The sequence below is a fragment of the Carcharodon carcharias genome, chromosome 12 (genome assembly GCF_017639515.1).
Source record: "Carcharodon carcharias isolate sCarCar2 chromosome 12, sCarCar2.pri, whole genome shotgun sequence".
NCBI classification, from domain to species: Eukaryota; Metazoa; Chordata; class Chondrichthyes; order Lamniformes; family Lamnidae; genus Carcharodon; species Carcharodon carcharias.
Window position 1 is genome coordinate 134425877 of NC_054478.1, and position 22088 is coordinate 134447964.

A 22088-nucleotide genomic window follows, 5' to 3' on the forward strand; every position below is an offset into this window, starting at 1 on the left:
TGCGGAATATGGGCAATGTGTAAGAAAGGGTTGATCAAAACAGGTTGAAATACGGTCCTTGAGTCCTGGGCCGCTTTGGTTACTGTGAAAGCCTGTTAGGAACCCTAGTCAACAGACGGGGCTCTGGCAAACAAGTCCTCAACAGCAGAACAGGCGGAGGAAGTTGTGCAATCTAGAATATCTCAATGGCCATTCTGGCAGACGAAGGCTACTCCAGAACGAAATCTCCGATCACCTTGGTTTCCTTGCCATCGGATCAAGGTTTCGTTCTGTCAAGACACCATGTGGAAGCCAGTGTGCAACAGTTTCTCCATGCTAAAAGATGTCACACATAGGCGTCTTTCTTTGTGCCATAATGTCTAAAGATTCTGAATTGCTTTCTTCAGCTACCTTCAAATCCATGGGAGACAATCATTCTCGCTAGCAAAGGGTAGCCGATAATCATCAAGCAGGCTAAACAGCCAATCACAATGAACTGTTCTCAAAGACAGCAAACCAGTAAATAACAAGCAAATCTCATCATTTATCTTTTATAATTTTACAGAAAGTCAAATAAAAATTGGGAAAGACACACTGGATTACAGTAGAAGCTAAAATATTACATACAAACATTAAAAGTATTTATTTTAAAAATCTATGGAATTTTTATCACGGAATGGAAAAACTTGATACTGCACAAAAATAAAATTACCCTTTCAAGGCCAGGGAGGTTGTTCACCAGTAATTATTACTTACTTAAAAATCCAACACATTCATTCAGGAAAGGATAACATTTTTAAGGGTTTTTCCATTGAGACAAGCAGTGCAACAAAGTGGCAGTTCACATCAATTCAGTGATTTCTAATTGCTTTGTACCTGCTAGGACTTCAACAGCACACTCTGTAGAGGAGCAGGGAATCTACTGAATTTCCAAATTTATCTGCTAAATGCAGTTTTCAAAGTTACTGCCAGTTTCACAGATTAATGATGAAAAACACTTAGTTTTGCTGTCAATACAATGGCAAAGTTCAGAACATTAACAGACACAGAGGGTAATTTCAACCTAACTCTCCAGGCAGGCATCCCACAGGATTGTGTGGAATGCTAGATTTGCACCCTATTCAATGACTTTAATGGAGGGTAAAATCAGCTGGGATGCAAAACTCCGTTTTTTGACAGGCAGGATAGGTCAAATTTTCTCCCAGACCCTCTTTGCAACTCATTAATCATTTTTTAAAAAACTAACATTTGAAGCTGATGAAGACGAATCACTGCCTAAGTTGGTGGTTGAGGCGGAGAAGCTCAGCTCATTTAAAAGGCACCTGGATCTGCATCTGAAATGCTATAATCTGTAAGGCCTAATTCCAGGTGCTGGAAAGTGGGATTAAAATGAGGGGCTAGTTTCTTTTTTCTCTTATTGGCTGGCGTGGACACGGTGGGATGAATGGCCTCTTTCTGCACTATAACCTTTCTACGGTTCCGTGGTTCATCTGCACCATCATCCCTGCCTCCACTCTGTCATAGATCATTCTAAGGGGACCAATTCTGCGAGTTAAGAGAAGACAGTGTCTCTTATCCTGAATTAACCTGGAATAGTTCCATACATAAGTGAAGTCAAAAAGGAAAGCCTAAGTGCAATACTGGCCAACGCACATCTGATTAAGCCAGATTTAGTTCAAAAGCCCTTAGGTAAATAGTATGCATGAGTCAGGAAGCTTACTGCTGGTTGAGAGGTTTATTGTACCAACAAAGACTACTAGATAATGCAGGAGCTGTAAAGTTATTTTCCAGCTTTCAGAACACTCGCTTTAATACCAAGTGAGATGGTGGAGTGGGAAGAAGCATTTTTCGAGTGGTTGAGGCAACACAAAGTACAAGTAGACAAATGTAAAAATTAAACATTCTTCAGTTCAGGCGATTCTGTAAGCAAACAAGGCATCTACAAACTGCATTACATTTTCACACAGAAATGATCCTGCTGTGCTTAAGAGGGTTGCAGACATCAGCCTCATTAGTGTTGCATACCTGCGTGCTCTCCATTAATTCCTGGGCGTTAAAGGTTAAACAGTTCCTAAAGTGTTTAACAGCCTAAATAAACATATATTGGAGTTGATACCGTGCATCTCCAATAACACCCAACCCCCTCCTGCCATGGCTTACCGCTATGACAGGCTTCACGATCAGGTTCCTATTAGGAGATTCATCAGAATGAGAAGCACCTGGTTGAAACAGAGCAGGTGGGACCAGCGCTGGATCACTGCTTCTCCGCACCATGAGTGGTGTGCCTGTGGAGAACAAAGTCAAAGTCAGAAAAGTGCTCAGCAATAAGCCAATTAATTAAGACAATTGAATACTACTTCCCCAAACAAGCCTCACATTTGTCTCAAATAAAAACAGAAAATGCTGGAAATACTCAGAAGGTCTGGCAGCATCTATGGAGAGAAACAGTGTTAACTTCAGGTGATGACCTTTCAACTGAACTGGGAAAAGTTAGAGGAGTAACACCATATATACTCGTGTAAAAGCTAAATTTTTTAAGCCAATTTTTTAAGCCAAGAGTTAAGGGGTTGACTTTTACAAGGTAATATTTGAGGGGTTGGCAAGCATGCTTGATTTGGGCCCCAAGTGAAATTCAAAAAGACCATCACAATGAAATAAAGTAAAAACCAACAACACTAAAGAACTCATTTTAATTATTTAACACTTATTTACTTTATAACATTACGAACTATATACATTTCATCCACTGCAGAGGTAAAATCTAAAGATTTCCACGTGTATCTTAAAATTAATGAAGTGTAGTAATTACCTGTAAGTAATAAACAGAATATAGTTTGTCAGTCATAATCTGATCATTTTAATAATTTGAAAAAATAAAAACAAAACTTAAATGTATAAATGTTTTCAGCAATTACTTACCACTACTCATTTACATTCAAATCAAATCATTACCATCTTCAGAATTATACTTTGGTTCTGAAATTTTTGGGCTTTGATTTTTTTCTTTATTCTTTCATGGGACGTGGGCGTCGCTGGCAAGGCCAGCATTTATTGCTCTTGAATTGACCCTGCTTGGTCATTTCAGTCAAGAGTCAACCACATTAACGTGGGTCTGGAGTCACATGTAGCCCAGGCCAGGTAAGGATGGTAGATTTCCTTCCCTATGGGAAATTGGTGAACCAGATGGATTTTTACAACAATCCATGGTAGTTTCGTGCTCCCCTTGACTGGGACTAGCTTTATATTCCAGATTAATTAACCAAATTCAAATTCAACCAGCTGCCATGCTGAAATTTGAACCCAAGTCCCAGAGCATTAGCCTGGGTGTCTGGATTACTAGTCCACCGGCATTACCACTATGCCACTGTCTCCCCCAAAAAACTACGGTCAACTTTGACACACAACATATGGAAAATTAGAATTTTTTTTAGCCCAAAAATTATGGGGTCAACTTTTACATGAGATCGACTTTTACTTAAGTGTATATGGTGGGTTTTAAGTAAGGTAAATGAGAAAGGGTGGAAAAAGAACAAAAGGGAAGGTGTGTGATAGTGCGGAAGTTGGGAGACAGAATAGTGAAATGACTGCTGTCCGAAAGCAAAAACAAGAGAAAAACAAGATTAAGACTGAAACATGCAAAGAAAACAAAACGATATGGGGCGGTTGGGAGTGAGATTACGGTCTGAAATTGTTGAACTCATTGTTCAGTCCAGAAGGGTGAAGGGCTCCTAATTGAAAGATAAGGTGCTGTCCCTCAAGCTTGCGTTCAGCTTCACTGGAATCCTGCAGCAAGCCAAGGACAGAGATTTCAGCACGATAGAAAAGCAGCGAATTAAAATGGCAGGCCACTGGGAGCTTGAGGTCATGCTTGCAGACCGAATGCAGGTGTTCCACAAAGCAGTCACCTAATCTGTGTTTGGTCTCCCCAAAGTAGAGTAGAGTGCATTGTGAGCAGCAAATAAATAATACTAAATTGAAAGAAGTGCTGTTTCATCTGGAAGGGTTTGTCCCAAGACAAACCATCACCCAGCCCCACCTCCCCAGCCCCACCAGACTCCCTCCTGTCCTAGCACTGTACCCAGTCTCACTCTAGTTTCCGTCCCATTATTCCTCATGCCCCCACTGAGCCCAACTTGGTCTTGACTCCCACTTCCTGCTTCCTTGACCTTATTCTCACAAAATTGTTGACCACTCAATGTCTTGGACCACCATACTAGTGGTCATTGTAAATGGTTCCCCCACAAATACTGCCTTCCTCCCATTCAAAACCATTACCACCGCTCCTCTGCCTCCCAAAAGAAAATCACTCAACCTCTCTGTCCTTGCAAACCACTGCGCATCTCCAACCTCCCTTTCTCTGAAGTCTTTGAACATGTCGCCACCTCCCAAATCAGCGTTCTTCTTTCCCACAACTGTCGGAATCTCTGTTAAGGTTTCTGACCTCTGAGCAAATCCCATTCGCCCATCACCCCTGTTCTGACTGACATACATTGGCACCTACTGCCCCTAATTTAAAAACTCTCTTCCCCCCATTTAAAACTTTTCATAGCCTATCCTCTATTCTTGCCCCCAGCTCCATCACCCCACCACTCAGCCCTACCACACCATGCCCACCCATAACTCCATTCCTCAGTTTCTGACCTCTTGTGCATACTCAATTTCCTTCACCCCACACCTATTGTGCATTCAGCCAACTGAATCCTTTGTTAACAGGATCCAAGCTATTTACTGAAGCCGAAGCATGACACAGAGATTTTCTTTATTGGAGTTTATTGACTTGTTCAGTCTCACGGCTGTCTTCCCATACAACCTAATGTCCCAAATATCCCCTATTTATATTCTTTTTAACAAAATAAAATAAACTAATAAAAGGGATGACAGCCCCTTAAAGGGGCACTGTAACTAAAACAAAATTTTAAAAGGAGGCTTAAATCAAATTAAGATGTGTTCTGTCCCCTAGTTATATTTGCACAATAACATTAATACCCATCACCTGCTTCTCTTAATCTTAACAATGTAATTCTTTTTTTTGAGTACAAACACGTTTCCATCTGTTCCTATTCAGATTAAGTTACATTGTTTCATAGTTTGCCACTGTGAGATTTGAACTCTTGATAATCTTTTAAATGAAAATCAAATCAACAAAATTGGGATAAATCAGGCACAGCCCCTAATTCAGGTCAGCTGTAAAACCAAGAACAAAGTTTAAAGGAAACTTACAAACTTTAAATCAAAATGTGGTTAAAGGGGTCAACAAAACACCCCAGTCCCCGCGGTGCCCACCGAGCACGGAAGGCCTCGAGAGTGCCAGCAGACACCGCATGCTCCTTCTCCAGGGACATCCGGCAGCGAATGTAGCCACGGAAGAGGGACAAACAATCGGGCAGGACTCCCCCGTCGATCGCCCGCTGCCTGGACCTGTTAATGGCCAACTTGGCCAGGCCCAGGAGCAGGTTCACGAGGAGGTCCTCCTCCTTCCCGATTTGAACTCTTGATACTCTTTTGAGTAAACCTGTTTCCATCTGTTTCAGATGAAGTTACATTGTTTCATAGTTTGCCATTGTGAGATTTGAACTCTTGATCTTAGGGTTACAAACCCAGTACCATAACCACTTGGCTATTTAGGCCAAGCCCAATCTTAACAATGTAATTGACATGACCTTAACAAACTTTAACAATGCAATTAACAAGACAGAACATCCCTGACTGTCAAAATCCCTTCTAAAACTACTCCACCTCCCTCTTCTTCTTTAATATCCTCCCTAAAACCTACCTCTGTGGCCTGGCGGTGGGGCCTCCCCTTTATTAACTCCCTTCGTTTCTTTTTACTGTCATCCACTTCTGTCAAATTACACCTTTGTGAACTGCTCTAGGACGCCTCTCTATTTCCATTCTCTGTAACTGTGAGTAACAGTTGTTGTTGGGGTTAATTCCCACTCACACTTGCTAACCTGCAAGGTAGCATACATTATAGACCTCAGATGGCAGAACTGGACCTAGTTGTCATCAATTAATTTCAGCCCTGAGATGCAATCATGAAGAGGAGAATCTTAAGTGAGGCACTGCAGCATGGTCAGTGCCCACAGAACTATAACATGAATCAGTGCCTTCAGAAAAAGGGAAGAAGAGCTTAGAAATATCAGGATGACATCCACAGAGAGGGGAAAGGCTGATTAATTGTTTTCTCCTATTTTAATAAAGGATACATACTCCTAGCACCACTTATACTAATCATACTACCACTAAGTCACCAATCTGAAAGCTGCTTAACCAGCGAAACAATAACTTAAAGGGGGGGGGAGAAAGACATATTTATATTTATATTTTATGGCCTTTCACTACTTCATGGCATTCCAAAGTGTTTAACATCCAACAAGGTACTTTTATGAAGTAGGCCATTCAGCCCCTCGAGACTGTTCCGCCATAATTCAATTAGATCATGGCTGATCTGCCCCTTAACTTGACTTACCTGCCTTGACTCCATATCACTTTCCCCACTAAAAACCAATGCAACCTCAGTTTAGAAGCTTTCAACTGACCCGCAGCCTCAATAGTTTTTTGGGGGCGGATTTTCCAGATTTCAAATAATCTCCTCAGCGTTCAGTTGCGAAGCAAATTTTCAGAGCACTGGAGATGGGTTTGTCCCTCCCTCTCCCAACCCACCCATCCACCCCCATTCCAACACCCGCCCACAGCACCCACCACACCTCACTCCTCCAAGACCCCTGAAACATGTAAGAGAAAATTTAGAACAAGCAAGGGACAGACTGGAAAACATTGAGAAATGCAAAAATGCAAGATCTGAGATTTACGACCAAGGTGACCAAGCTCTTTAAAAGTAAAACAACTGAGCTATGATTATTGGTTCTCAGAGATCGGTTAAAAGTGGACCACTTTTTGAATGAAAATGAAGGACCCTCACTCCAGGTGAGTCAACATTCAATAGGTCAGATTACAGATGCCTTACCAGGTGCATGTGGAAACAGAATTGTAAATGTGTCTCATCAAAACTGTGCCACTCCCCGCACATGTCAAACTTGGGCAATCTTCTTTGCAGATTTAATTTGCTGCCTTTGAGAGGGGGAAGGGTCCAATGTCATCAGCTGTAGCACCAAGGTAAGATAGCTGCTAACCTCCTGAATCAATTAGCTGCAGATCAGTAAGATTGTTATCCACAATTTGGTCAGGCTAAGCACGCAGTCAACAGATAAGCACCTCTGATAGCCGGTAATCTGATGGAACCCTGCTCAAGGAGAAACAGGTGGACTGGAAAACACATTTGTTAGACAGGATTACTGTCCAAGACTAAATCTGCTTTAGATTACACAATGGCTCTTTTTAACAAGAAATAAACCATTTCCAGTTCAAGGATACCTTCTGAACCAAAGGTCTGTCAATCAAGTTTGGTAGCACTTTTGCGGTACCTTGTCCACATTACAATTTACCTTATGTCAGGTGTTAGCTGTGGCTCAGTGGACAGCAATATCACCCGAGTCAGAAGGCTGTGGTCTCTATTTCCACTCGGGGTTTGAGCAAATGAACTAGGCTGACACTTATAGAATCATGGAAAGGTTATAGTACAGAAAGAGGCCATCCAGCCCGTCAAACCTATGCCTGGTCTCTGCTACAGCAATTTAACCAGCTCCACTGTCCAAGCTCTTTCTCTGGAGCCCCACGTTTAATTTCCTTCCAGGTCGTCATCTAATTCCTTTTGAAAGCTATGAGTGAATCTGCTAAAATCACTCTTTCAGGTAGTGCATTCCAGGTCGTAAACATTCGCTTTTTATTAATATTTACCCTCACGTCGCTCAAAATTATTTTGCCATTTGTCTTAAATCTGTGTCCTCTGGTTCTGAATCCTTCTGCTGAGGGGAATAGTTTCACCCTATGTCTAGATGCTTCATGATTTTGAACACTTCTATCAGATCTCCCCTCAACCTTCTCAAAGGAGAAAATCCCTCCTGTGTGACCTGTCCCTTAACTTGACTTACCTGCCTTGACTCCATACCACTTAACCAACCAAAAACCAATGCAATCTCAGTTTAGAAACTTCCAACTGACCCGCAGCCTCAACAGGTTTTTGGGGGCGGATTTTTCAGATTTCAAATTATCTCCTCAGCATCAAGTTTTGAAGTAGATTTTCAGAGTGCTGGAGATTGGTCTCTCCCTCCCACCAATTCCCATCACCACCCCTACCCCAACACCCACCCCCAATCCCCATGAAACTGAAGTCACTCATCCATAGAAGCATCCTTGTAAATCTTTTCTGTATTCTCTCTAAAGCCTTTACATTTTCCAAAAGTGCTGTGCCCAGGGTTGTATACAATAGTCCAAGTTGAAGCTGAGTCAGTGCTTTGCTTCCTTGCTTTTGTACTCTAAATCTCTATTTATAAAACATAAGATCCTGAATGAATTTTAAATCACTTTCTCAACTTGCCCTGCCGCAATTGTCTAAGTGGCTGTTAATTTTCTCCCAAATTATCATTTCTCAAAGCTGACGGGCCTGTAGTTGTTGGATTTATCATTTTTTTGAGCAAGTGTATAACATTTGCAATTCTTCGGTCCTCTGGCATCACTCCTCCACCAATATCTAAGAAGGATGGAAGATTATGGCTGGTATGTCCACAAATTTCCACCCTTACTTCCATTAGCATCCTTGGAAGCAGCCCATCCAGTCCTGGTGACTTATCAGCCTTTCCTGTATCTCCTTGTAATTAATGTTTAGCTTGTCCAGTATCTAAACTACCACCTCTTTCACTGCGACAATGATAACATCCTCTTCCTTGACAAAAACAGATGCAAAATATTCATTTAATACCCCAGTAAGGTCCTCTGCTTCCATACATAGGTCTCCTCTTATGACCCTAATAGACCTCAATCCTTCTCTCATCACCCTTTTACTATTTATATGCCTATAGGATGCTTCAGTACCTGTACTGAGAGAATACTGCAGTGACAAATGTGCCATCCTTCAGACGAGATGATAAACTGAGGTCCTGTCTGTCTTATTAATTAAAAGCAAAAGATCCCATGCTGTTATTTTGAAGATGAGCAGGCAAGTTCTCCCTAGTGTATTGGTCAATAGGTATCCCTCAACCAATATCACAGGATCACAGAAACTTTACAGTGCAAAAGGAGGCCAATCAGCCCATTGAATCTGCACTGGCTCTCTGAAAGAGGATTCCACCTAGTCCTACTCCTCTGCCTTATCCCCATAACCTTGCACATTCTCTCTTTTCAGATAGTAATCCAATTTCCTTTTCAATAACTTGATCGAAACTGCCTCCACCACCCTCTCAGGATGTTCGTTCCAGACTCCAACCACCCCCTGGGTGAAAAAAAATTCCCTCATTTCACTTTTGCTCCTTTTGCCAATTATTTTGAATCTGTGCCCTTTGTTCTTGATGCTCTCTTTTTCACTATCTACCCTGTCCACACCCCTCAGGATCTTGAATACGTCTATCAAGTCTCCTCTCAGCCTTCTTTTCTCCAAGGAAAACAGTCCCAACATCTCCAATCTATCCTCATAACTACAGTTCTTTCTACTTGGGCTCACCCTTGTGAATCTCCTCTGTACTCTTTCCAATGCCTTCACATCCTTCCTCAAGTATGGTGCCTAGAACTGGACGCAGTGCTCCAAGTGAGGCCTAACTCGTGTCTTATACAAGTTCAACATGACCTCCTTATTCTTGTACTCAATGTCCCTATCAATAAAACCTGATATATTATATGCTTTATTATCTGCTGTCTCGACACGCCCTGCCATCTCCAATGACTTATGTACACATACACCGAGGTCTCTCTGTTCCTGCACCTCCTTTAGAGCTTCTCCCTTTATTTTATATTGTCTTTCATATTTTTCCTGTCAACATCTGTGCCCTCTAGTTCACCTTCTGGGAGCAGAGACAGCTGGACCTGTGAGGGACACCTCTACTCGGGCAGCAGATAAATAGAGGTCGAAGTTCAGAGCCTTCACTCACCTTCCGGGAGTAGAGACAGACAGACCTGAGAGACACCTCTACACAGGCAGTGGATAAATAGAGGGTGAGGCTCGGGGTCTTCACTCACCTTCCGGGAGCGGAAACAGCCAGACCTGTGAGGGACACCTCTACTCGGGCAGCGGGCTGAGTTTGAAAGGAGTGACATCACAGGAAAGCTATAAGTTCATTGGCTGGTGAGAAGCTGCTGTTAAGGAGTGTGTTTAAATAGCTTAAAACTAGAAAAACGTATCAATTATAAAGCAGTAGCTACTTAGCATTCAGTAAGGAACACAAGCAATAGGGAAGTAAAGTTAAATCAAGTCAAAGTGAAATAAAGTAATAAAGCAAACTGAAGTACGATGAAGTTAGTGTAATTGTGGTAAAGTCAAGTTACTGGTAATTTATTTTACTCATTCTACTTACTCTAAGTATAATAAATAGTTTTTAGAGTTACGGGATGGCAGGTCAGCTCGGCCAAGTGGAGCGTACATCCTGCGGAATGTGTGAAGTCGTGGACACACCATGTGTCCCTGACAAACACATTTGTAGGCAGTGTCACCAGCTGCACAAGCTCGAGCTCCAGGTTTCAGAACCTGATGGTGGCTGGAGTCACTGTTGTGCATCCGCAAAGCAGAGGACCACGTGGATAGCATGTTTAGTGAGAAGGTCATGCTGCAGGTCAGCAGTGAATAGCCAGAGAGGGAATGACTGACTGCCAGGCAGTCTAAGTGAACCAGGGAGGTAGTGCAGGAGTTTCCCGAGTCTATCCTGCTTGCTAATCGGGTTTCCATTTTGGATGCTGATGAGGGCGTTGATTCCTCAGGGGAGTGCAGCCAGAGCCAAGCCTGTGGCACCACGGGCAGCTCAGCTGTATGGGGAGGGACTGGGAGGAAGAAGAATGGAAGGGCAATATTGATGGAGGATTCCATAGTCAGGGGATCAGACAGGTGTTTCTGCAGCAGTAAATGTGACTCCAAGATGGTGTGTTGCCTCAATGGTGCTTGGGTCAAGGATGTCATGGAGTGGCTGCAGGACATCCTTCGGGGGGTGGGAGATCAGCCAGAAGTCGTGGTCCACATTGTGGTACCAACGACATAGGGAGGAAGAGGCATGAGGTGCTGAAAGCAGATTTCAGGGAGTTAGGAAGGAAAGTAAAAAGCAAGACCTCAGGAGCAGTAATCTCAGGATTCCTCTCAGTGCCACATGCCAGCGAGCATAGGAATAGGAGGATTGATCGATTAAATACGCGGCTGGAGAACTAGCGTAGGAGGGAGGGCATCTTATTTCTGAGGGACCGGTTCTGGGGCAGATGGGACCTGTGCAAGCTGGATGGATTACATCTTAATAAGACTGGGACTGATATACTCACAGGGAGATTTGCTAGTGCTGTTGGGGTGGTTTAAACTGGCTTGTCAGGGGGGTGGGAACCTGAGGGGTCACCCAAATTGGAAGAAAGTAAAGTTGGTAACAGGGAGTTGTAGTGAGACTATTTGGCAGGAGAAACAAAGTAAAGCATTGATCATGCCTTGAATGCAGAATGAAGTCAAAAAGACAAAGTTAAGGGCACTCTACCTGAATGTGTGCAGCATTCACAATAAGGTTGATGATCTAAAGGCACAAGTAGAGATAAATGGGTATGATATAATTGTCATTAAGGAAACATGGCTGCATGGTTACCAAGACTGTGAACTGAATATTCAAGGATATTCGATGTTTAAGAAGGACAGACAAGAAGGGAAAGGAAAAACAGAATTACCTGGAAAAACTCAGCAGGTCTGGCAGCATCAGCGGAGAAGAAAACTGAGTTTTTCCAGGTAATTCTGTTTTTGTTTTGGATTTCCAGCATCTGCAGTTTTTTGTTTTTATAAGAAGGGAAAGGAGGTGGAGTTGCACTGATGATAAGGGGTTGGAATCAGTACATTAGTAAGGGAGGATCTCAGATCAGAAGAACAACGTGTTGAATCTGTTGGGTGGAGCTAAGACACAGCAAAAGGCAGTGGGCATTGGTTGGAGTTGTTTACCACTACTGTTTGGTGGCCTATAATGTGGGGCATGGTATTAATCAGGGGATGAGAGAAGCAAGCAGCATGGGCAATACAGTAATCATGGGTGACTTCAACCTGCATATAGACTGGGTAAACCAACTGAGCACTAATGCTGTGGAAGGCAAGTTTCTGGAGTGTGTTAGGGATGATTTTCTAGAGCACTATGTTGAGGAGCTGACTAGAGGACAGGCTATTTTATTTCTAGTATTATGTAAGGAAAAATGGCTAATTAATAATCTTGTAAAAGAGCCTTGAGGGAAGAGTGACCAAAATATTTTAGAATTTTACATTATGTTTGAAAATGAGGTAGTTCACTCTGAAGCAAGGGTGTTAAAGTTGAATAAAGGAAATTATGAAGGCATGAGGGACAAATCAGCTGAGCTGTATTGCGAGAATACATTAAAAGGTCTGACTGTACATAGGCAGTGGATAGTCTTCAAAGAACTATCACATAGCTTACAGCACCTATACATTCCTTCAAGGTGCAAAAACCCAAGAAAGGTCAGTCGACCGTGGCTGACAAAGGAAGTTAAGGATTGTATAAGGTTAAAAGAAAAGGCTTATAAAGTTGCCAGGAGTTGTAATAAACCCGAGAACTGGGAGGTTTTTAGAATACAGCAAAGGAAGGCCAAGAAACTGGTAAAGAAAGGGAAAATAGAAAATGAATGCAATCTAGCAAAATAACATAACAACACAGTAAAAGCTTCCATAGGTGTGTAAAAAGGAAGTGTTTGGCCAAGACAGGTGTGGGTCCATTACAGGCAGAGTCAGAGAATTCATAATGGGGAATGGAGAAATGGCAGAGAAGCTAAATGATTATTGTGTATCTGTTTTCACTGAGGAAGGTACAGGAAATCTCCCAGATTTAGAGATCCAAGGGATTAGGGAGAATGAGGAGTTGAAGGAAATTAGTCGAAGAAGGTTGTATTGGAGAAATTAATGGGACTGAAAGTTTATAAGTCCCCGGGACCTGATGTTCTGCATCCCAGAGTGTTGAAGGAAGTTGCTATAAAGATAGTGGATGCATTGGTGATCATTTTCCAAAACTCTATAGACACTGGAATGGTTCCTGAAGATTGGAAAGTAGCAAATGTTACCCCACTATTTAAGAAGAGAGGGAAAGAGAAAACAGGGAACTACAGACCTGTTAGCCTTACATCAGTAGTAGGGTAAATACTGGAATCTATTATAAAAAATGTGATAAATGAATACTTGGATAATCATGATCTGACTGGGCATAGTCAGCATGGATTTGCAACTGGGAAATCATGGTTGACGAACTTGTAGGAGTTTTTTGAGGATGTTACTAACAAAATTGATAAAGGAGAGTCAATGGGCGTAGTATACTTGGATTTTCAGAAGGCTTTTGATAAAGTACCCCACAGAAGGTTGATTTGCAAAATAGAAGCATATGGGATAGGAGACGATATACTGGCATGGATTAAAGATTGATTAACAGGCAGAAAACAGAGGGTAAGAATAAATGGGTCATTCACGCATTGGCAAGTTATGACTAGTGGGGTATTGCAAGGATCAGCACTTGGGCTCCAGCTGTTCACAATATATATCAATGATTTGGATGTGGAGACCAAATGTAATATTTCCAAGTTCACAGATGATACAAAGCTAAGCGGGTACATGTATTGTGAGGAAGATGTAAAGCGGCTACAGGAGGATTTGAACAGGCTTAGTGAGTGGGCAAGAACATGGCTGATGGAATATAATGTGGAAAAATGTGAGGTTATCCACTTTGGTAGAAGGAACAGGTGTAAACGGGAAGAGATTAGAAAGTGTAATTGTACAAAGGGGCCTGGGTGTTCTTGTCCATAAGTCACTGAAAGCTAACATGCAGGTGCACCAGGCAATTAGGAAGGCTAATGGAATGTTAGCCTTTATTGCAAGAGGATTTGAGCACAGGAGCAGTGAAGTCTTGCTTCAATTGTATAGAACCTTCGTGAGACCACACCTAGAGTACTGCGTGCAGTTTTGGTCCCCTTAACTCAAAAAGGATATTATTGTCATACAGGGAGTGCAATGAAGGTTCACCAGACTTGTTCCGGGAATGGCAGGACTGTGTTATGAAGAGAGATTGGGAAAACTGGCCCTGTATTCTCTAGAGTTTCTAAGAATGAGAGGTAATCTCATTGAAACCTACAAAAACTTAAAGGAATGGACAGGGTAGATGCAGGTAAGATGTTTCCTCTGGTTGAGGAGTCTAGAACCAGGGGACACAATTTCAAAATAAGGGTTAAGCCACCTAGGACCAAGATGGGGAGAAATTTCTTTACTCAGAGGATTGTGATCCTTTGGAATTCTCTACCCCAAAGGGCTGTGGAAGCTCAGTCATTGAGTATGTTTAAGGTAGAGATTGATAAATTTCTGATTAACAATAAAATAAAGGGTTATGGGGATAATGTGGGTAAAAGGCATTGAAGTGTTCGATCAGCCATGATTGTATTGAATGGCAGAGCAGGCTCAATGGGTTGAATGGCCTTCTCCTGTTCCAATGTTCCTAAAATTAATCACTTCACACTTCCCCGCATTGAATGTCATCTGCCATTTGTCTGTCCAATCTGTCTATGACCTTTTGAAGATCAAGGCTATCCTCGTCACAGTTGACGTTTCCAATCTTCGTATAATATAAATTCAAGCCTTTCTTTATACAAGGGAGATAAGGGCATTTCTCTAGGTCAAACAGAAGTTAGTATCCTCATATGCCCAAGTCATTGGCTTCATCATCAGTTACACAATGAAACAATGGGTAGGTTAACCATTTTCACATCCAATAACTCGCAGCTTAACATGGCCACCTCCGATTTTTAAGAAATAGAAGTATTTTTATTTTTAAGACGTGAACAACTTGGTTAGCAGGGTTGTTTCGGAGCACTGACATTTTAATAGGATGGTAGACCTGTATGGGTTTCCCACTTGGGGCTTTAGGAAGCCTTCTTAATCCCTCAATCTGTTACTAATTTGAAAACATATTCCTCCCTGCGGTTTCTAAAATAAGACTCGGTCAGATATTTCTGATGGCAGATTGAAGATACAAGCTGAAAACAGAAAAGTTTCTTAATGGAAGCCGGTGGTGGGGGAGGCGTGTGTGTGTGTGTGTGTGTGTGTGTGTGTGTGTGTGTGTGTGTGTGTGTGTGTGTGTGTGTGTGTGTGTGTGTGTGTGTGTGTGTGTGGTGTGTGGGGAGGTTATAAATTGTATGATCATGGTTTGCATTGAAACACAGAGCAACAACAACTTGCATTTATAGAGCACCATTAACTTAAAGAAACATCCTAAGACAATCAGCTTCCCCAGTCTATGTAGGTGTAGATTTTGATTTGTGCTGTTAGCTATCTCATCTCAACAACACAAGGAAGGTAGATGGGGTGGAGGAGAGGGGTGGGGTGGGTTGGGAGAGGGGAGGGTAGAAAAGGGGAGAAACAGGTCAGCCTAGGTTCTTACTTCTGACTGTGACCCATGGCGGAAATTGCATGTTTTTGGGCAGCTGTGGTGCCCCCTACAGTCAAACAGCCCATCAGCACGAAGATGAGCAGTAACTGGGGTACATTTTCCCAGGCAACAGTAGAGGGGTCACCAGAACCACAGGCACAGGATGGTGAGAATGTCCCAGGCTAAGAATAGCAAGAGTTAAAACAATTTCATGCTATCCAAATTCCTTCAGTATAATTTACAACAAATCCTCACCCACCTGCTACAGCTCGTTAAAGCTACAGTTAAAAATAAAAAAGTTCTGCTTAAATTTGAATTAGGCTATAATGACCCAAGAAAGATCTAATACTGTTCACACTTGCCTGCAATGTTAATTGCAGCTCTAATTCATAATAAAGTGGCAGAAGATTCATCATAAGATGTTAACATGTTAACAAAGCAGAGCTTTGTTTCTTCCCTTCATGAACCATCGTTCACTGGGTAGCACTCTTGCCTCTGAATCAGAAGGTTGTGGGTTCCAGCACCATTCCTGAGACTACAGTACACAATCTAGGCCAGTAGTTTGCAAACCTTTTTTGGCTGAACATCTCCTTTCCAGATGGGTTAGTAGTCAACGGGGGAGGAGGTGGCATTGGGGTATTGTCACTGGATTAGTATTCCAAAGACCCAGGGCAATGCTCTGGGGACCTGAGTTCAAATCCCACCACGGCAGATGGTAATTTAAAAATCTGGAATTAAAAGTCTGATGTCATAAAAGCCCATCTGGTTCACTAATGTCCCTTTAGGGAAGGAAATCTGCTGTCCTTACCTGGTCTAGTCTACATGTGACTGCAGACCCACAGCAATGTGGTTTACTTTTAAAATGCCCAATAAATGTTAGCCTAACCAGCGATGCCTACATCCCATGAACCAATGTGAACCAAACTAATGTCCCTTTAGAGAAGGAAATCTGCTGTCCTTACCTGGTCTGGTCTACATGTGATTCCAGACCCACAGCAATGTGGTTTACTTTTAAAATGCCCAATAAATGTTAGCCTAACCAGCGATGCCTACATCCCATGAACCAATGTGAACCAAACTAATGTCCCTTTAGAGAAGGAAATCTGCTGACCTTACCCGGTCTGGTCTACATGTGACTCCAGACCCACAGCAATGTGGTTGACTCTTAAAATGCCTACAAACATGAATGAATAAAAAAAAACCCATCTAAATTAGGGAAAATGGTGCCCCAGGACATAGTGACCCACCGCCACCGCCCCCCCCTCCACCGACACACCCCCACCTCCCTTGGAGAGTCCCTATGGAGCCCTAGGGGTCCATGGACCCCAGTTTGAGAACCTGTGATCTAGGTTGACACTCCGCATGAGGGAATGCTGCACTGTTGAGGGTGCCATCTTTCAGGTGAAACATTAAACCGAGGTCCCCTCTGTCCTCTCAGGTGGCATTATTTCAAAGCCGACCCGAGGAGCATACCCTGGTGCCCTGGGCAACACTTATCCCTGAATGAACATCATTAAACTAGGCTACCTGGTCATTATAACATTGCTTTTTGTTGGACCTTCCTGTATGTAAATTGGGTGCCACGCTTTCTACATTATAACAGTGACTGCATTTCAAATTTACTCCATTGACTGCAAAGCACTTTGCACATCTTGGTATCATGGAACATGTTGTATAAGTGCAAGTTCTTTTTGTTTTTTTCTTTTCTGCCTCTTGTAAGAATATTATTTACCAGGCGTTGGATCCCCACTGACAGCCAACAGACGTTGAAAACCATTCTTCATGCCAAAGGTTGGATGGGAAATGTCTGTCGGCTGTTTGACTGTGAGGACCTCACTACCAAGATTACCCTCTTATGGCATCCACAAATATGGAAGAAATGAGAACTCTGATTGATCACTTCCACCCTCTCATCCCCACCCTGGCCTCCACACCCCCTGACACTAAGCCAAAGTGGGGTCCAAAAGTGCTCACTGTGTCACCTTGCCTGAGTTAGTTGAATTCAGTACCCTTAAGTCAGGGGTTGGAAAAGAAAGTACAACCAGAGCTGTTTCTCTTGGTCACTATCCAGTGATCCATGCTGAAACACAACGTGCGAATGCATTACACGAGAAAGGATTGGACTCAGTTGTGAAGTGGCAGACTAGGATGCATCATGTGATTACCCAGGCTTGCCAAGTTACAGATATAAGTTTTGAAAGTGCTTGCAGCGAAAAAAAAAACCTAGAATGAATATGACTTTTTGGCCAGGCGCAGAAGCTGAAGACTAGCCTATGGGTCAATCCATGATAAGCTCAGGAATGTGACCTCTAGGTCAGGATAAAATAAGTTGATGAATGGTCTATGAGTTATACTAGAATAAACTGATAGCTTGACCTCAGAGTCAAGATCACAGAATCACATAATTGTTACAGTGTAGAAAGAAGCCATTCAGCCCATCGTGTCTGCACTTGCTCTCTGAATGAGCATGAAGATATGCAGGTGACTAGGCACTGCAGTAAAATATCAGGATAGATAAGCAAAGTGCATGTTTTGGAACATTGTGTGTGTTATTGGACAAGTCATTCCGTGATTGTTTTACAATTCCTTCGTAACTGCAGAGATGATGAACAGGTCATTCCATGTTTATGTTATAATGACTTAGACGTACAAGATAAGAACATTGTGAGTTAATGATGAGTTATCCAAAAGATGGTATAATTAATCGACAGAAGCTGTATAACTTCGAATTACCTCTTAGGGCTTCTGAGAGAGCATTCCCCTGCAACATACTTGTATTGAATAAAACTGCTGCTTGTTTTGCCTACAGCTGACTGTGTTGAGTGTGTTTTAGATACTCCACAAACATTGCAATGTTCCCACCGTTGACTAGCTTACAATGCACACCATCAAGGTTCACACGTAAAAATGGTCATGCACAGAATCTACTGAAGGATAACCACCCACCAGCTGACAAACCAGAATTGCTACAGAGGAAGGGGGGAGGGGGCAGCGGGCAGGGAGGGACAGAGGGAGCAGTGGGCAGGGCAGGGGGAAGTGCGGGGGCAGCGAGGGAGGGTTAGGGGCAGCAAGCAAGCTCCAGCTATAATGCAATGGAGGCTGCAAGACACATTTGCATCAACTCTTTAAATTCTGATCAAGAAGAGGCGTTTGATAAAATAACTTGCATTGCACATTCCAAATAAAACCTCTCTCATTGCAGAACAAAGACAGCTGGTTTTAACCTCAGCTGCTCTCGCCTGAGTCTAAGGCATAGGTAACGAGACAGTAAATATATAAATGAGAAATTTGCATGCATATTTCGACTGTGCTGTTGCAAGATCGACAGTGAAATCAAGGCATAATGACAGAACATTACCAAAAGGAAAGCTTTTTTGCTACAGGTAGTGTCAATGTATAATTTAAAAGATTAAATTGATCATGGGACAATCATTTTCAATGCTTTGGGTGGCTAAAGCCAAAACACTAATATATCTTCCATTCTCCCCTCAAAGTCATACAAGAAAGTACCAGAGGCTTTTACAGCTGGTTATTATCCACTTGGATTGACAATCACAATTACCCGTTGTCTTTACCCTTCTTAATTCCACACCCCTCATGGGGGTGCCAAATCTCTAGGATTGGCCTGGAGACTCACGATTTAAAGAATAATCTCCAGGGCACTGCTGTGTGTAATGCACTGGGGAAATTACAGAAGCAGCAAGAAAAATTTAACTTTTTAAAACACTTTTTTTCATTAGTTGTAATAATATCAGACATGGCGAAGGGAGGAGTAAAGGCTGTCAACTGACAGTGAAGAATCATCCAATGAGATAATTAGCCTGGTGGCTTTCCAATTGGTGGGGGAAGGCAGGACACTGCGAGGATGGACATGTTGCGTGTCCAATGGTGAGGGGGTGGTTGGAAGTGGAAGATAATGTCTTAAAACCTCCTTGAATATGACCAGAGTTGGCAACCCTACCCAGCCCCTCCCCAAGAATGTGTTGTTACAACATAATTACGACTCTTAATCTTTTAAAACTTAATTACTCTGTATGTTCTCCTTGCCCTGGCACACACACAGTATTAAATTTAATGGCAGCAGCAGTTGCTCCGTCCACCAGCCAGAAATGTGTGGACAACCCTGCCGCAGCCATATCCGGAAGACCTGTGCCCATCAGGCAACGAACTACCTTCCACTGGGACTCCTGACCCTTTTAAGGATGGAGATCCCACCTCCAAGACCCAACCACTCGGAGAGCCAGGAGCTCTTCAAGCTCAGCAGCGCCACAAGGAGCAGTGGCTACTGCTGGCATTGCCATGGGTGAGGGACAGGTGACCTCTGTGGCTCACCAGGTGCCCTCCCCACCCTGAGCCCACAGGGAGGTTGTTAGCTTTACTGAGCAGCCTCCCCAAGTGGCATAGGGCTCCCTGCCACTCGTAGAATGCCAGTGGTGGCAGGATGAGGCCCTTAAACTGCATTAATTGACCACTTAAGGGACACAACTGGCCTCCAGGCAGGAAGGCCGACCTCAACTTTCCCCTCCTAACTCAACAGGAGGCATTCCAACCACCCCCAGCCCACTCTCAAGGGCCAGATTAAATTCCGTCCACAGAATTTTTGGGGTTTATACAGCCTACATGGCTGAGAGTGCAGGTGAACTGCTCCTTAGCAGTTGCCACTTTTCAAGCAACAAATTTCAGTTTGATCACATTTTCTGCCCTAAGGGAACCTGGCCTCTGCTCAGTGCCACTCCACAGCAGCAGTACAAAAATCATAAATGCAGCCAAGCAGTGCTTGGCAAATCTGAATTGTTCTCTCACTATTCCCCCTCCTCCGCCTACCCACCAGGAAATGCAACTTCACCCAGAGCAGCCGCAAAATATGGGATCAAGTAAGAAAGGAGCTGCATTTATGAAGTGCCTTTCACAGCCTCAGAATGCCCCAAATCACTTCACAGAAAATTAAGTACCTTTGCAGTGTAGTTTTTGCTGTAATGAAAGTAACATGGCAGCCCATTTACTCACAGCAGGCTCCCACAAACAACTGACTAGATAATCTGTTTCAGGTTGGGCGAGGGATAAGTATCAGCCAGGACGCTAGGTTGAGCTCACATGCTCTTCTTCGAAATAGTGCCGTGGGATCTTTTAAATCCACCTGAGGGGGGCAGCTGGGACATCTGTATGATAGGGCGTCTGAAAGAAGGCTTTTCTGACGGTGTAGTGCTCCCTCAGTACTGCACTGATGTATCAGCCTAAATGATGTGCTCAAATCTCAGGAGTGAAAAAAAAAATGCACTGCATTGGTACAAAAAGTGAAACCCAAGATATTGGGATTATAGCAGATTAGAGGAAGTTTCATTTGCAGCTAGCCAGCTGCACCAATATACCTGACCCGAGAGTACTTGGTGCTGACATAGGAAAGCTGAAAGAGGAAAAAAGTGTTAATTTTCTAGTGCTAACATTCTTCGCTTCCTGGACAACAACATTGAAAGTAGAGACAAACCAAATAATAAATTTAAAAGATTGCTATTGTTTCAGTGTTAATTTCAAAATTAAGGTGGTTTTAGTTTCAAACTAAACACAATGTTATTCTAATTTTTGAGTGTTTCAGAGTCTGGCATGTAATAATTACCTGCTGTGAAATTTATTTGATTTGACCGCAGTGAATGATCGGTGAATAGTTCAGAATTTAGCACATTTAGAAAATGTTTAAATAAGCCTATGTAAATTAATTTAGCACATTCAGAATTTATCTGCAAGTCTATATAAATGAGGACATACAAGTGGACCTGCATTGCATGAGTGGAGTGGTATAATCATGGAAGAGAGAGTGAAAGAGAGAGGGCCTCCTCCACTGTTCTGCAATACTGTTTTAACAATGAATGTCTCAATCAAATTTGGATCATTGGGGAGGTGGCAAGCAGAGGTGAGATGGAAAACTGCAGGGTAAGTCAACATACATCAGTCCTAATGGACAGCCATGTAACTTCAGCAAGTGTGTGAACAGGTCATCTGCGGACATGAGCAAAGCTAAAAAAAAAGAATAAAAAATAGATGGGAGAAAGCACAAAGCTACTAAAAACATGAACAAGTGGCAAGACCACTGTGAAAAAGAGTGCATCAGCTTCTCCCCCTATTGTTACATGCAAGATATACCTCTATATTTTTTTAAAAGAATCTTCTACATTCTCCCATTTTTCTTCAATATTTTCATCCAAAGAAATTAAAATAAAAACATAAAAGACACATTAAAAACCCATCATTGTTTCTGTGCAACTTTTCTCCCCGGCCTGAACACTGAGTCCTTCTATAAATTGCAAGGTTCAAACTGTGCAGGACATTAGGTTGATTTCTCCTGTACGTAGGCGTAAAGTATTTAATTAAAAGCAATGGTAGGCACTTTATTTTTGTAATTAAGTTATTGGCTCTGATGTACTGAAACCACTTTCTACAGTACAACGGATTACTGCCAAATGTACTTCCTTAGGTTTTAAACATTTGCAGGGGGTTGGCAGGCCGGGTGGAGAACTGCTGTCTCATTACGGTGCCAAATCCATCACACAATTCTACATGCAGTTCTCAAATTCCACTATATTGAATGGCTCAGTTGGTAGCATGCCTGCCTCAGGGTCCTGACACTCTGGTGCAGTGCTGAAGAGA

The 22088-nt window shown here is 42.6% G+C and overlaps 1 protein-coding gene across 6 annotated transcripts in view; it reads right to left on the reverse strand.

The window, feature by feature from the left end:
• The window catches only part of LOC121284923 (partitioning defective 3 homolog B-like), an 885862-nt gene that overhangs the window by 561010 nt on the left and 302764 nt on the right, over positions 1-22088 (reverse strand). For all 6 annotated transcript variants that reach the window (XM_041200843.1, XM_041200844.1, XM_041200842.1 and 3 more), the window contains exon 4: positions 2140-2264. In XM_041200843.1, coding sequence (XP_041056777.1) covers positions 2140-2264 — 125 coding nt within the window. The remainder of the gene's footprint in view (positions 1-2139; positions 2265-22088) is intronic.